Here is a 12,330-nt window from a genome sequence, read left to right as displayed (position 1 = left end):
CCCCAGCCTCGTTCCTCCCCCACTCTGGGGCCCTGACGAAGAGCACCTCTGTTGTCCACCGGGGGCCCCCCGAGGTCCCATGGCGGCTGGCAGCAAGAGAGGAATTTAGGGGTCTCGCCTGGCAGCAGGAAGCGGAGGTGAGAAGGAATGGGCCAGAGGTGTGGGGGGGTCCCTGACCCCACCACGGGGTCCCGGGGGGAGCGAGGTCCACAGGGAAAGGAAGTCCCAGGTCAGCCGAGGACCCCACCCTCGTCGCACAGATGCCAGGAGACTCGGGCCTGGGTGAGGGGCTCCCTACGTAAGGTCACTCTCCAGTCGGGGCTGGACGCCAGGGCGCTGCCTGGTGCGATGGCGCTCGTGCGGGCGGCCCAGACTGGGAGACGTCACCCCCCTTCCGGAGTCAGCGGCACATGTGGGCACTCAGGCCCACCACACAAGGCTGAGGGGACAGTCGGCATTGCTCCAGTCTGGCGGTGAGTTTTCCAGGCAGCCCTCGGAGCTTAAACTCTGAGACCCCTCCCTGGTCCGGGAGACCCTGCCAAGACCCTGGCCTGGCTTTGTCTCCCTGGTCTCTAACCAGTTTGCACTCAGAGGGCCTCCAAACTGTGAGGTCCGGGGCTTCGGACCTGGACCCGCCCCAGCTGAGCGGGAAACACCGGCCACGTGCTGAGGTGCCGAGAGGCTGGGCAGGGGAGCTGCGGGCAGGACAGCAGGGCAAAGGCCTCGGGCCCGGGCCAGCCAGGCCTGCTGGAGGCCCCTGTGCCCAGAGCCCAGCGCTGGGGACGAAGAGGTGGGGCGAACTGGGTGGGGAGGGACCGGGGCTTCCTTCCACGGGACGTGGGAGTCCAGCAGCTTTGGGTAACAGAGCCCTCACTGTGAAACGACTGCGGGTTTTATTCCTGTTTGCCCAGGCTTGCCCCCGGCCCACCCGGTCCCCACCACCTCTGGGTCCTCACCTCCTACACCCCCCCCACCCGCCAGGTCCTCAGTATCCCTTCTCCTCACACCACCCAGGCACCGTCCTGCCTGAGGGCCTTTGCACAGGCCACGACACCTGCCGGCCGCTCTGGGCCCCGTCCTCCCCTCAGGTCCTGCCTCTGACACCGCCCACTCTGCAAGGCTTCAGACATCCCCCCCAACACCTCCTCGTCCCCTGTCCCGGCTCAGGTTGAGCTCACCCCCTTCTAACGGACACTGCAATGTCTGCTAAACATCACATCTGCTGTGGTGATTGTCAGCCCACCAGGGTGGGGGCGGCCTGACAGGTTCGCTTCTGAATCATCATCGCCGTCTCCATCAGGTGCCTCATAAGTATTCAGTGAATGAATGAATGAATGCATGCATGCCTGCTAAGAATGCTCTGGCCCAGGGCAGGTGGTGAGACGGCGGGAGGGGTGGAGGCTGGTGGCAGCCTGGCCCAGGGTGGAGCCTGTGTGCTGGGGAGGAGTCTTCGGGAGAGGCGCTGGGACCCTCTCCTCCTCTGTGACTTGCAGGTCCAGGCCAGGTTCCTGGGGGAAGGATGCCATTCTGCGTCTCCAGGCCTGGTGGGTCCTCGGGCTGGGCTGCGGGTCTACCTCCTCCCTGCTCTCAGCCGAGAGCCCTGGGGCTCTGGCAGCCTGCCTGGACTGACATCCTCCCAGGGCGAGCATGAAAGATCCCCCTTCAGCTGGAACACACATCTGCCTGGGCGGGCCACAGCCTGGCACTGCAGACCCTGCTGCTCGCCCAGCCTCTCTCTCTCTCTCTCTCTCTCTCTCTCAGACTCGGGGCAGACGGCGGACCAGCCTGTCCACCCATCTGGCTGTGGGTCTGGCAGGCCCTGACGGAAGACACAGCAGAGGTGGCCCCTGGAAGGCCCCCCAGGGCTCAGGACAGCCTGCAGGGGGACAGGAGATGGCCCGGCTCAGCCCACCCATTGTTCAGATGGGTCCATCCCTCAACGCCCTTGAGTCCCACCTACTGTGTGCAGGGACATGTCACATCTCCACCCTCATGGTCCTGACCTCCAGGTGGGTGAAGTCACCCAATATGACATCAGGCCTGAAAGCGCTAAGGAGGCCAGAGGGTCCCTGGAGGCCAGCGGTGGTCTTCCACCCCTCTCCCTGTTTCTCCAGGCCTCTCCTTATCTCTGCCCCCCCCCCCCCCCCGTCTCTCCTTTGTGCGGGATGCTCTGGTTGAGCTGGGGTGGGGAGAGGAGGTGGGGAAGAATCCTGGGCTGGTGGCCTATGTCACCTGACGCCAGGAATCACTCCCCAGCCTGGCTCTAGCCCCAGAAGCAGAGCCTCGAGCGTCTTCCCGGATCTGGGGGCCTAGGGGGCTGGAGCCTGAGCCCAAGGGGCAGAGAAATGGGGTAGCCCAACGGGGTTCGCATGTGGGCATCCGGTGGGAAGGGGTGGCAGACCCTGGGCACTTTAAAGCCCACCAGCCTTCTGGGAGAGACCACCACCCCCCCTCCCCCGCACTGTACTTCAGGGCCTTGTTTGAAGGTGGAAATCCTCAGCACCCCCGGGTGGCTCTTCCTATTGGCCCAATTCGGCCTCAGTTTCCTCATATGCAGGTGGGGGGGGAGAGGGGGCCACGGTGGGACCTGGAGACTCCTGGCCTGACCCCACTTTGCCCCTCCCCACACAACACGTCTTTGTCCGGGGGCTCAAGTGACAAAGCAGGGGCTCGTGTGGTCTTTTATTACGGAAATGCTCAAACCTATGGAAAGGATGGAGGCTAGCATGCGGGCGGCTCCACTCCTCCGAGCCCCAGCGTCAGTGGTTACCGCCCCGCTGTGTCCTCGGGACAGAGGCGCCAGGAGAAGGCCCCTCGTCAAGGTCGCGCGAGGAGGCGATGACCTTGGGCGCGTCCTTCTTTTTCGCGGGCCTCAGTTTCCCCTTCTGGGACTAGGCTTGATCGGGTCTCCGAGGCCTCGAGCCGCGTGACCTTGGGCCGTCCCAGAGCCGGCGGCCTCAGTTTCCCGGGCACGGGACCCGTGCGGGGCGCGCCCGGAGCGTGCGCGGGCAGAGGAGGGGCTCCCGCCCCCGCCCCTCCCCCGCGGCCGCGGCTCCGCCCCGCGCGGCTCCGCCCCGCCCTCCCCCCGCCTCCCCCCCTCCCTCGGGCTCGGGCCGGCGGCGGCGGCGGCGGCTCCGCTCCGCACTGCCCGGCGCCGCCTCGCCATGGACGCGCGCGGGGGCGGCGGGCGGCCAGGGGAGAGCCCGGGCGCGACCCCCGCGCCGGGGCCGCCGCCGCCGCCGCCCGCGCCTCCGCAGCAGCAGCAGCCGCCGCCGCCCGCGCCCCCTCCGGGCCCCGGGCCGGCGCCCCCTCAGCAGGCGCCCCGGACCGAGGCGGCGCCCCCGGAGGCGGCGGACGAGGGCGGCCAGCGGGCCCGACTCCGCAGCCGAGACAGCTCGTGCGGCCGCCCGGGCACCCCGGGCGCGGCGAGCACGGCCAAGGGCAGCCCGAATGGCGAGTGCGGGCGCGGAGAGCCGCAGTGCAGCCCCGCGGGGCCCGAGGGCCCGGCCCGGGGGCCCAAGGTGTCGTTCTCGTGTCGCGGGGCGGCCGCGGGGCCCGCGCCGGACCCGGGCGCGGGGTCGGGGCCGGCGGACGAGGCGGGCAGCGAGGAGGCGGGCCCGGCGGGGGAGTCGCGCGGCAGCCAGGCCAGCTTCATGCAGCGCCAGTTCGGCGCGCTCCTGCAGCCGGGCGTCAACAAGTTCTCGCTGCGGATGTTCGGCAGCCAGAAGGCCGTGGAGCGGGAGCAGGAGCGCGTCAAGTCGGCGGGGGCCTGGATCATCCACCCGTATAGCGACTTCAGGTACAGCCGCCCAGAGGGCCGGCCGGCCGGCCAGCGCGGAGGGGCACGGCGAGCGCACGCGCGCAAGGGTCGTCCTGGGAGCGCTTTGGAGAGGGCGGGGCGCTGTGCCCCGCGGGTGACCTCGGGGCCCCTCGGTGACCTCGGGCGCGTCCGGGACCCGCCCCGGAGTGACCTGGGCGCGCGAGGCGCCGCCCTTGGAGGGTCACTGGGAGGCGCGCGCCCCCTCCCACGCAGCCTGACATTCCCCGCCCTTCGGATGGGCGCACGTCACGGGCCGCAGGACCAGGGTCTGAGCGCGGAGGGGCGGAGAGGACGAATAGAGGGGAACGTGGGCGCCGGGGAGGCAGCGGAGCGGAAGGAAGGAGGAAGGAAGGGCGCCCGGGAAGGACGCGCCCCGTAGAAGCTGGCGGAGAAAGGGTTAAGCGGACGCGCCGGGTCCCAGGGTCTCCACCTGCGTCCCGCGCCGCAGGGAGGCGCGTCCCGGATCCCTGGGCCTCGGAATTGCGCGAGGAGGGGGACACTGTTCGTGCTGGTGTCCCCCGGCTGTGTCTACTCTGAGCCGCATCAGCTCCAGCGGCTGGGTGGTGTGCCCAGGTGTCAGTGGTGGATGTTGATGGGAATTCAGCCGGCTGATCCGTGGAAAGGCTCAGAGCAAGGCCCGGAGCAGGCTCAGCCGCGTGCGTTTGTGGCGTGCCCAGGTGTCAGTGGTTGTGTAGATGCTGATGAGAATTAAGCCAGCTGGTGCGCGGAAAGCCTCAGAGCAAGGCTGGAGCAGGGTCACACCGCCGCGTATGTTTGCACTTCCGTTCCCGGGTGAGCGCCGTGTGGCCTGGGAGGGTGAACGATGCACATCGTTGCAGGCCGTGTGTGTGATCACGAACATGTGACTGCGGCGGGCGGGGGCCGAGTGCTGCGGGGGGTGTGTCTGCATGGCGGATCGCTGGTGTGTGTTGGGGAAGGGGGGGGGTGCATCAGCGGGCAGAGGGTGTGAGGTGTGTGCATGGTGTGCGTGTGAGGTGATGTGTCCGTGGCTGGGGTGTGGGAGTTGGGGGGCAGAGGGTCTCACTAGGCCGCCGGGCCACGATCTCAGGGCGGGCGCGGTTTCAGCACCACGGACAGCAGTCCAGCGGCCTCTGAATCCTAGGACGCCGCGGGTCTCCCCTCCCTCAGGCCTGAGGCCGGCCTCCTGGAGCCCCAGAGGTGGGGAAGGGGAGCTGTGGGACTCTGCCTTTCCCTGGCCCCTCCATATCTCTGGTGCCTGACAACTGGGGAAACGGAGGCCCAGGGGCACACAACTCAGGAAAGGAGGCTGGAAGAATGTCCAGGATTCCAGCTCCTCACCCCTCAGACCGTCCTGAGAGGTGAATGCAGCCTTGACCGGTGGCTTTGGGAGAGGCCAGGGGGCCCAGATGGGGGGCCTCTGGATGGTCCCGACTGGCATGGGGGCTCAGCACCCCTCTGCAGATGGTTCCAGTCTGTGAAATGGGGATGAACTTGACTTCCAGGGCTCCCCGGCCCACCTGGCCCCTCTGTGAATGGGGGCTAAAGCCAGCTGGCTGGAAAGGGACGTGGGGGCTCTGTGGGCAGGAGGAGGCGGCTGCAGAAAGTAGCCACTCCTCTGTCCCCTGCAGCACATCCGCCTGCAGCACCCCCAGGGCTGTGGGTGGCCCTGGGCTTCCTCTCAGCTGCAGAGGGGGTGGGGGCTGCTGGGAGAAGGAGCTGGGCGTCCCCAGCCTTGTGCCCGTCCGGCACAGTTACTGGGGTGCTGCGGGGCCTCTACAACCCCCACACCTTGGGAACCCTTCTAGACCCCTCGGATTCAATATGGAGACAGACGCCCAAGCACACGATCGGAGAAGTGCTTCCTGAGCCCCTCTTGGGCCACAGCACCTTAAGAATATAGATCCAATCCCCCTGTCAGATGTGAGGTGGCTGCCGCAGCTACCCCAAATTTACATGCGAGGAGAGGGGGTCACGGAGAGGTAAAGTCACTTGCCCAAAGCCACACAGCTAGTCCCCGGCAGAGCAGGAATTCTTTCGCCGGCAGGCTGGCCCCTGCGTCTCCACTTTTGGGCTGTCAGGCAGGCTGGCCCCTGGCCGTGTCCTGTCCAGGCCAAGAGGAAATGGGAGGAGAAAGGCATGCTGGGAATTGTTCAAGATAAGGGGGTTCCCTGGGGGGAGCCGTGGGTCATCTCTGTGTTTGTGTGAGTGTGAGTTTTAAGACCCGTTCGTGGAGCAGTGGGGAGGGGCCTTTCTCGGTCTGCTTTGTCCACATTTGGCTCCTTTTGTCCTCATGACCTGACGGTGCAGACACCATGCCCGCTGGTGCCCGGGTAAGCCCTGGACACGATTTAAAATGGAAACGGGGCCGTGAGACCGAGTCTTCCTCCCCAGCCCCGGGTCCTGCCCAGGGCCGCGGCATCTCCGCTCTCTTGAGCTACAACTTTGTTCAAAGTGGCACGGCACCCGTCTGGCACGGAGAACAGAACAATTCACGTTTGGTGAACTGGAACAGCCCTGGTCACGCCTAGCTCCTCGGGCCACATGGGCTTCCAGGGAGGGCAAGGTGTCTGCAGAGTCCTCGGGGAGGGGGGCTCTTGAGGAAGGTGACCGGACTGAGGCCGGAGCAGCAGGAGTGCCTTGTCCGCGCCGGCCTGCAGAGGGGCTGGGGCAGTCTGTGGCGAGGCCTGCGCCCCCTGTGCATGGTCTGGAGTCCTCTCCGGGCTTCCCTGCCTCGGTTTCCCCAAATGCGTGCTGCACCCCTTTCCCCTCGATCCGGTTGACGTCTGCACCGCCCGTGCGTTCAGAAGCGGCCTTTTTTCCTTGACATGCTTACCTGCCTCTCCCCCCACCTCCATGGCGTCCCGGGACCTGGCACGTGGAGGGGGGGGGGCCCAGGATGGTTTTGGGAACCTGCCGAGGGGCACACATGGGTGCCAGGCAAGGCCAGTCAGGTCGTGAGCACCGTTTCCTGGCAGCTTTGGAACAGCCCCAACCCTTTCTGAGGTGTGTCTTCACTTCTTCATGGGGCCACGAGTAACACTAGAGCTGGTGCCCGGATACAGATGTTCTAGGAGCTTCCATGGGGGCGGGGGAGGGGAGAAGCATGTGCGAGGGACAACAGGAAGGATTCAGGTTCAGGAGGGTTGGTTTTCCTTCTTTGCACCCTGAGGTCCATTTCTGAGTCAGAACAGCATGAAGACCACCCCAGAGCAAAGCAGGGAGGGCGGCCAAGGGGCCTGCATGGAGGGTCACAGCCTGGGCCACTGCCTCCCGGAGGTCCTGGGGCCCTGGCAGGATCTTCTGCCCCGGCCCCCAAAATGTATGAAGAAGAAATACAGTTAACTCCTTCATCTGGCCACCCCGGATTCTAAAGGCCAGAGAGAAGGGTTCGCGGGAAGGAGGAGAGCTCAGAGGGGCTGGTGGTGCCCCAGGCAGGTAGGGCCCGGCTGCAACTCCCCACCGCCCGCTCTGGACAGTCCGCTTTTTCTACCACTTCCCCCACCTCCCTAGTTGGTGGTCTCTTGGTGGTCAAGGCAGCCGTGGCCGTGTGGGAGCGTGGGCAGGTCTGCGGGGTAGAGGCTTCATCTCCCTAGAGAGAGCGTGGGCAAGTGGCTTCCCACAGCCTTTCATCCCGTTCCCAAGTCTGTAAGTGCTTCTGAGGTCTGACCTGAGTCTCTCCTGCTGCTGCTGAATTTCAGTTCAATGTTCCCGAATTGTGTACCGCCGGGAGGCCTGGTTTGTGGGGAAAAGATAAGTGGGTCCTTTTCCTGGCCCTCAGCGGAGCTTAGACAAAGCCAGGACAGGTGGACGCTGACCTGTATCTGGGTGACATCCTGTGGGGTCCCTGAGGGCCTGGGGTGGTGGAGGGGCTGGCCTGAAGATCCAACAGGGCTGGAGGACTTCTGCTGCCCCAGATGGCCCTATGGATTAGCGGGAGATCAGGCTGCATCAGCTCATGAGAATAAAGCCTGAATTATCCCAAGTTGGGGTGGTGGTGAGGGGTGGGGGCCAGAGTTTCCCCGGTTCTGAATCCAGCATGAAGGCACTCAGAGTGGGGGGTTGGTGGACATGCCCATTTCCCAGGTGGGAGGATTGAGGCCCAGGGCCCACCCGGCTGGGAAGAAGGACGCTCCATGGTCCCTGTGAGGGGTCAGGGGCCTGAGGTGGCCGAGGACCCCCTCCTCGCTCCATTGGTTTCCCGCCAGAATTTGGAGTTTCTGGCCCCTGAATTCCCTGCTTTAAAAACGTCACATCCCCACACCCCCTGTTTCAACATCCATGACCTGGGGGTTCAGGGGGACACTGGGGGGCCTTGCTTAGCTACCCACTTGCTCAGGACAGACCCTGCCTCACTTCCCCCATCAGTAAGCCCAACGCAAATGCAAAGAGCACAGGCTACCCCTCTGCCTCCCTGGACGCCGCCCTCTGCCCCTTCCTTGCCTTCCGGCTGCCGGCAGGGGTACCTCAAGATTCACGTTCGTCCTTCTCACTTAAAACCCGCCATGGCCGTGGCCTCCACGGCCCTGCAGAGCCCGGCTCCCAGCCCTCTCATCCCTTCTCACCTCCCTTCACAGCCCTGCTCCAGCCCCAGGCCTCCCGGCTGCCCCGAAAGGCCAACTCCATGCAGCCACGGCACCTTTGCACTTGCCGTTTCATCCACCCGGCGTGCGGTGCCCGCGCTTTGCCTGGCGGCCCTTCTCCATTATCCACCCACATGTCACCGCCTCTGAGAAGCCCTCCCGGCCCACCCTGGCTAAAGTGGCCCCTCTGAAGCATCTCACTCATCTATCTGTCTGTGTGGAGCACCTGTCCTCCCCGCTGGGCTGGGGGCCCCTAGAGAGGGCCGGGTCCGTCTGGTCGCCACGTGTCCCGCAGGCCTGCACACAGTCAGCCCCACACCACAGCCAGCCCTGCCTTGGGATCACTCAGGAATCTTCCCCCGCGGGGGTCTCGGTTTCCCAATCCCTGACACCTGCCTGGGATCCGTAACTCACATCCGAGGGCTCAGGCCCTAATAATCCATCCCTAGCTCATCCTTAATCCCTGACCGCCCCCCGCCCTCCCGGCCCCTAATCCCCTGGGATTTGCCCGAGATCCGATCCCTAATTGCTGGACTGCTTCCAGCCTGGCTCTTGCCTCTCTGACCCTGAAGGGAGGGAGCCGCTACCCTTGATAACAGCCACTTCAAGCTCTCAGGATACCCCTGCCCCTCGTCTGGTCCTGGAAGAACAGGGCTGCCTTGTCAGCTTCTGGAATTGGAGGGGCCCCAAGCGCTGGAGACAGGAGGGTGACAGCATGGTCCTGAGCTCTGGCCCGGAGGCCTGGCCGCCTGGGTTCCGTCATTTCACCACTTCCCACCTGGGTTTCTCCATCTGCGCAGAGAGAAGGGTCGGGGCAGCTGCTGGAGCGGGAGCTGGGCCCACGGTGCGGGGCCCCCGCTGACATCAGAGCCATGTGGGTGTGGTGCCCGGGAGAGGGTTCCAGGCTGTCCTGTCCACAGGGCGCTGGGGGCCATTGCCGCTGAGCCCCCGCTGCCCACCAGGAGCCCCGGCCTTGCTGGTGTCTCAGGGCCCAGTTCCTGTCCTGGCACAGGCAGGAAGCAGGATCTGAGTGCTTCCCGACGGGGCCCCTCGCTTGTAGGAGGGACTTTTCAACACGAGGTTTAGTAACTGTCCCGGGGAGGCCCTGGGTAGCTGAGGGCGGACTCAGGCCCCTGCAGGCCCCGACCGCGTCCCAGGGGGTCTCTGGGGCCCAGGGGTCTCTGGGGCAGCTTGATGCGGGAGGGGCTGCCGCACTTGGGCAGAGGAAGCATTGTGGCTCAGAGAAGGAGGGTGATTAGCCCTGGGCCGCACAGCCCAAGGGGGCAGGCAGGGCGAGGAAAGGGGGTGCCGGGGAGAGGGACCTGGATCCTCTGCCCCAGGCCTCAGTTTCCCCTCCTCCTACCCCATTCCAGGAGGACCAAGGGCCACAGGCCTGGGGGCGGCAGGCTGGCTTTCAGGTCTTTGCACCCCTCCCTGGCTGGGACACCTCTCTGGTCTGTCAGTGGGGAAGTGTGGTGCCTGCCCCCCCACCGCCCCCAGAACAAAAGGAGGGAACGTCTAGGACGAGTCGCCTGTGAAGGAGGAGGCCCTCCTCATCCTGGCCGTTTACACTGTGCGTACCCCACCCTGGTAGTTTCTAGGCCCCCCAAATTAGATTGTTTCTAACCCCCCGCCTCCTTGGTTTCTAGGCTCCTGCCCCTGGCCTTCAGTTACTTCTTCCCGCTTGCTTTGTCCTTGGGCGTGAGTCCTTCAGCCCCGAAGGGGGGATTAGGACCGACCACTGCTGTGGACGCCCTGGGGGGTGGAGATGGGGAATAGGCAGGTGCGGCCCCTCCGGCAGGTTGGGGCTGGGTCCCTGGGGGGTCTTGAGGATGAGTAGACGCCCCAGATCAGAGGTCTGAGCCCAACACCTTGTCTGGATTCAGGCAAAGGAAGGTCTTGAGTTTGGAGCAGTCGTTTGGGTTTTGGCCTTAACCCTCACCCCAGATCACGTCAACCCTTTCAGCTCTCAAGGTCTCCATCCCCACACCGAGGTGGGTTTCCCGGGCTCTCCCCGTCATGGCTGGAGCCCCCGTGGCCACTGGCAGAAGGCTCCAGTACATGTGGGCAGACAGAGCCGGGGGTGGGGGAGAACCTCAAAGGCTGGCACTCCCTGGGCTCCTCCCGGACACATGGAAGAGGAGACTGAGGTTCCCAGGGGGCTGGAGGGGACTTGCCCGAGGCCACACCTGCCAGTGGGCGGGAGCCCAGGTCTGGCTGCTGTCACCACATTCGTAGACATTGGGTCCCTTCCAACCTTGGCTCTTGCAGACCAAGCTGCTGTGAACATCTTGTTACAAATCACTTTTTAATTTTTTTCTCTTCCTCTTGGATGATTTCCTTGGGATCAGCTCCCTGAAGTGGAAGGCCTGGGTCACCCGGCAGGCGCGCTGCTGTAGCTCTTCCCTCGGGGGGCTGCTCAGAACAGAGCCAATTCACAGTGGGTCCCCCAGACAGGGAGCCCAGTGCGGCCACGCCAGCGCTGGGGTTTACGGCTTTCTGCTACTTTGGGAGACTCCCTCCAGCCCCTGGGAACCTCAGTCTCTTCTTCTATCCATCCAGGAGGAGCCCAGGGAGTGGCAGGCTTTGAGTGTCCCCCAGGCCTGTCCTGCCTACACGTGCTAGAGCCTCTTCCAAGGGGACACGGGGACACCGGCCACGATGGGGAGGGCGCCGGGCCTAGGGGAGAGCCCTGGAAACCCGCCGCGGGGTGGGCGTTTCTCCCTGCACCGTGATGGGCAAAATCCGAAAACTCTGTTCAGAGTTTGAGACCCTCCTTTGTCCGAATCTAGACTGGGAGTGTGGGCTTAGACCGCGATCTGGGGCCTCTACTCATCACTGAGACCCTGGGCCTCGGAGGTTTTCTCTTTATGTATATGTGTTAACAGAAATATAACAGTTAGCCTTTAACCCTTAAAAGTGTACAGTCAAGTGACATTACATACATTCACAGGGTGGTGCAGCCACCCCCCGTATCACTCGCCAGAACTTTTTCATCTTCCCAGACAGAAACTCCCCGGCCCCTACAGCCACGAATCCACTCTGTGTCTGTGGCTTGGCCTGTCCTGGACGTTTCCCATCAATGGAATCTCACACGCTGCGGGTCCTTCTCCGTCTGGCTTCTCTCACTGAGCGTCGTGTTCTCGGGGTCCGTCCACGTGGTAGCGAGTGTCGGGGCTTCTCTCCTTTCCGCGGCTGCGTGACGCCCTGTGTGTGGAGGGACACGTGTGTCTGTATGTCCATCCACTGGTGGACACTGGTACACAAATGTCTCTTTGAGTCCCTGCTTTTGAGTCCTTGGGTGAAGGCCCGGGAGCGGAATTGCAGGGCCACAGGGTAACTCTCACTTTCTCAGGAACCGACAGGTTTCCCTTGGAGTGGTTTTGATTCCTATCTTATCGATTGCCACAGGGCTGGGCACATCTCTCCATGTGGCCTTTGCTGCATCTGTCTGTCCTCGTGGGTAAATGCTGGACTCAGAACACTGTGCCCGGCCGTTAATATTCTTCGAATGGACGGGCCTTTTTCTGGGAGCACAGAATTCCCGGGTGGAGTTCTGGAATTGACCTCCAGGACTTGTATCGGTCCTGGGCATATCTGGCCAGTCATCCCTTTTTCGGGCGTCTTTATCACGTGAAACATCCAAGCCGTGGCCAGGTCCCGTCCCTCAGGCTCTTCCGCCACTTGGCTCTGCACTCCGCCGGGCAGGCCTTGGCTTCTCCCTTTCTCCCAGACGGCCTGGCACCCTGGCCTCTGCCCGGTCCTCAGCGCCCCCGGGGTGCTTCCTGAAATGGATGGACAGCCAGTGCCCCCTGTTCAGCCTTCCGGTGCCCCACCGGGAAGTCCGGCCAGGGTGGGGGTCCTGCACCTGGAGGTCAAACTGTGGGTGTCCCATGCCCACCCGGCACCTGCAGCCCCCCGGCCGCCCAGCCACTCAACCCTCCTGGC

At 64.5% G+C, this 12,330-nt stretch overlaps 1 protein-coding gene across 1 annotated transcript in view; it reads left to right on the top strand.

The window, feature by feature from the left end:
- Positions 1 to 3,164: 3,164 nt before the first annotated feature.
- The window catches only part of HCN2 (hyperpolarization activated cyclic nucleotide gated potassium and sodium channel 2), a 20,980-nt gene continuing 11,814 nt past the window's right edge, over positions 3,165 to 12,330 (top strand). Inside the window, exon 1 of the mRNA XM_059063410.2 lies at positions 3,165 to 3,799. Coding sequence (XP_058919393.1) covers positions 3,165 to 3,799 — 635 coding nt within the window. The remainder of the gene's footprint in view (positions 3,800 to 12,330) is intronic.

The sequence above is a fragment of the Kogia breviceps genome, chromosome 4 (assembly GCF_026419965.1).
Source record: "Kogia breviceps isolate mKogBre1 chromosome 4, mKogBre1 haplotype 1, whole genome shotgun sequence".
In the NCBI taxonomy this organism is placed as follows: Eukaryota; Metazoa; Chordata; class Mammalia; order Artiodactyla; family Physeteridae; genus Kogia; species Kogia breviceps.
The sequence above is the reverse complement of the archived record's forward strand: the minus strand, read 5'-3'. Positions and strand labels throughout refer to the sequence as shown.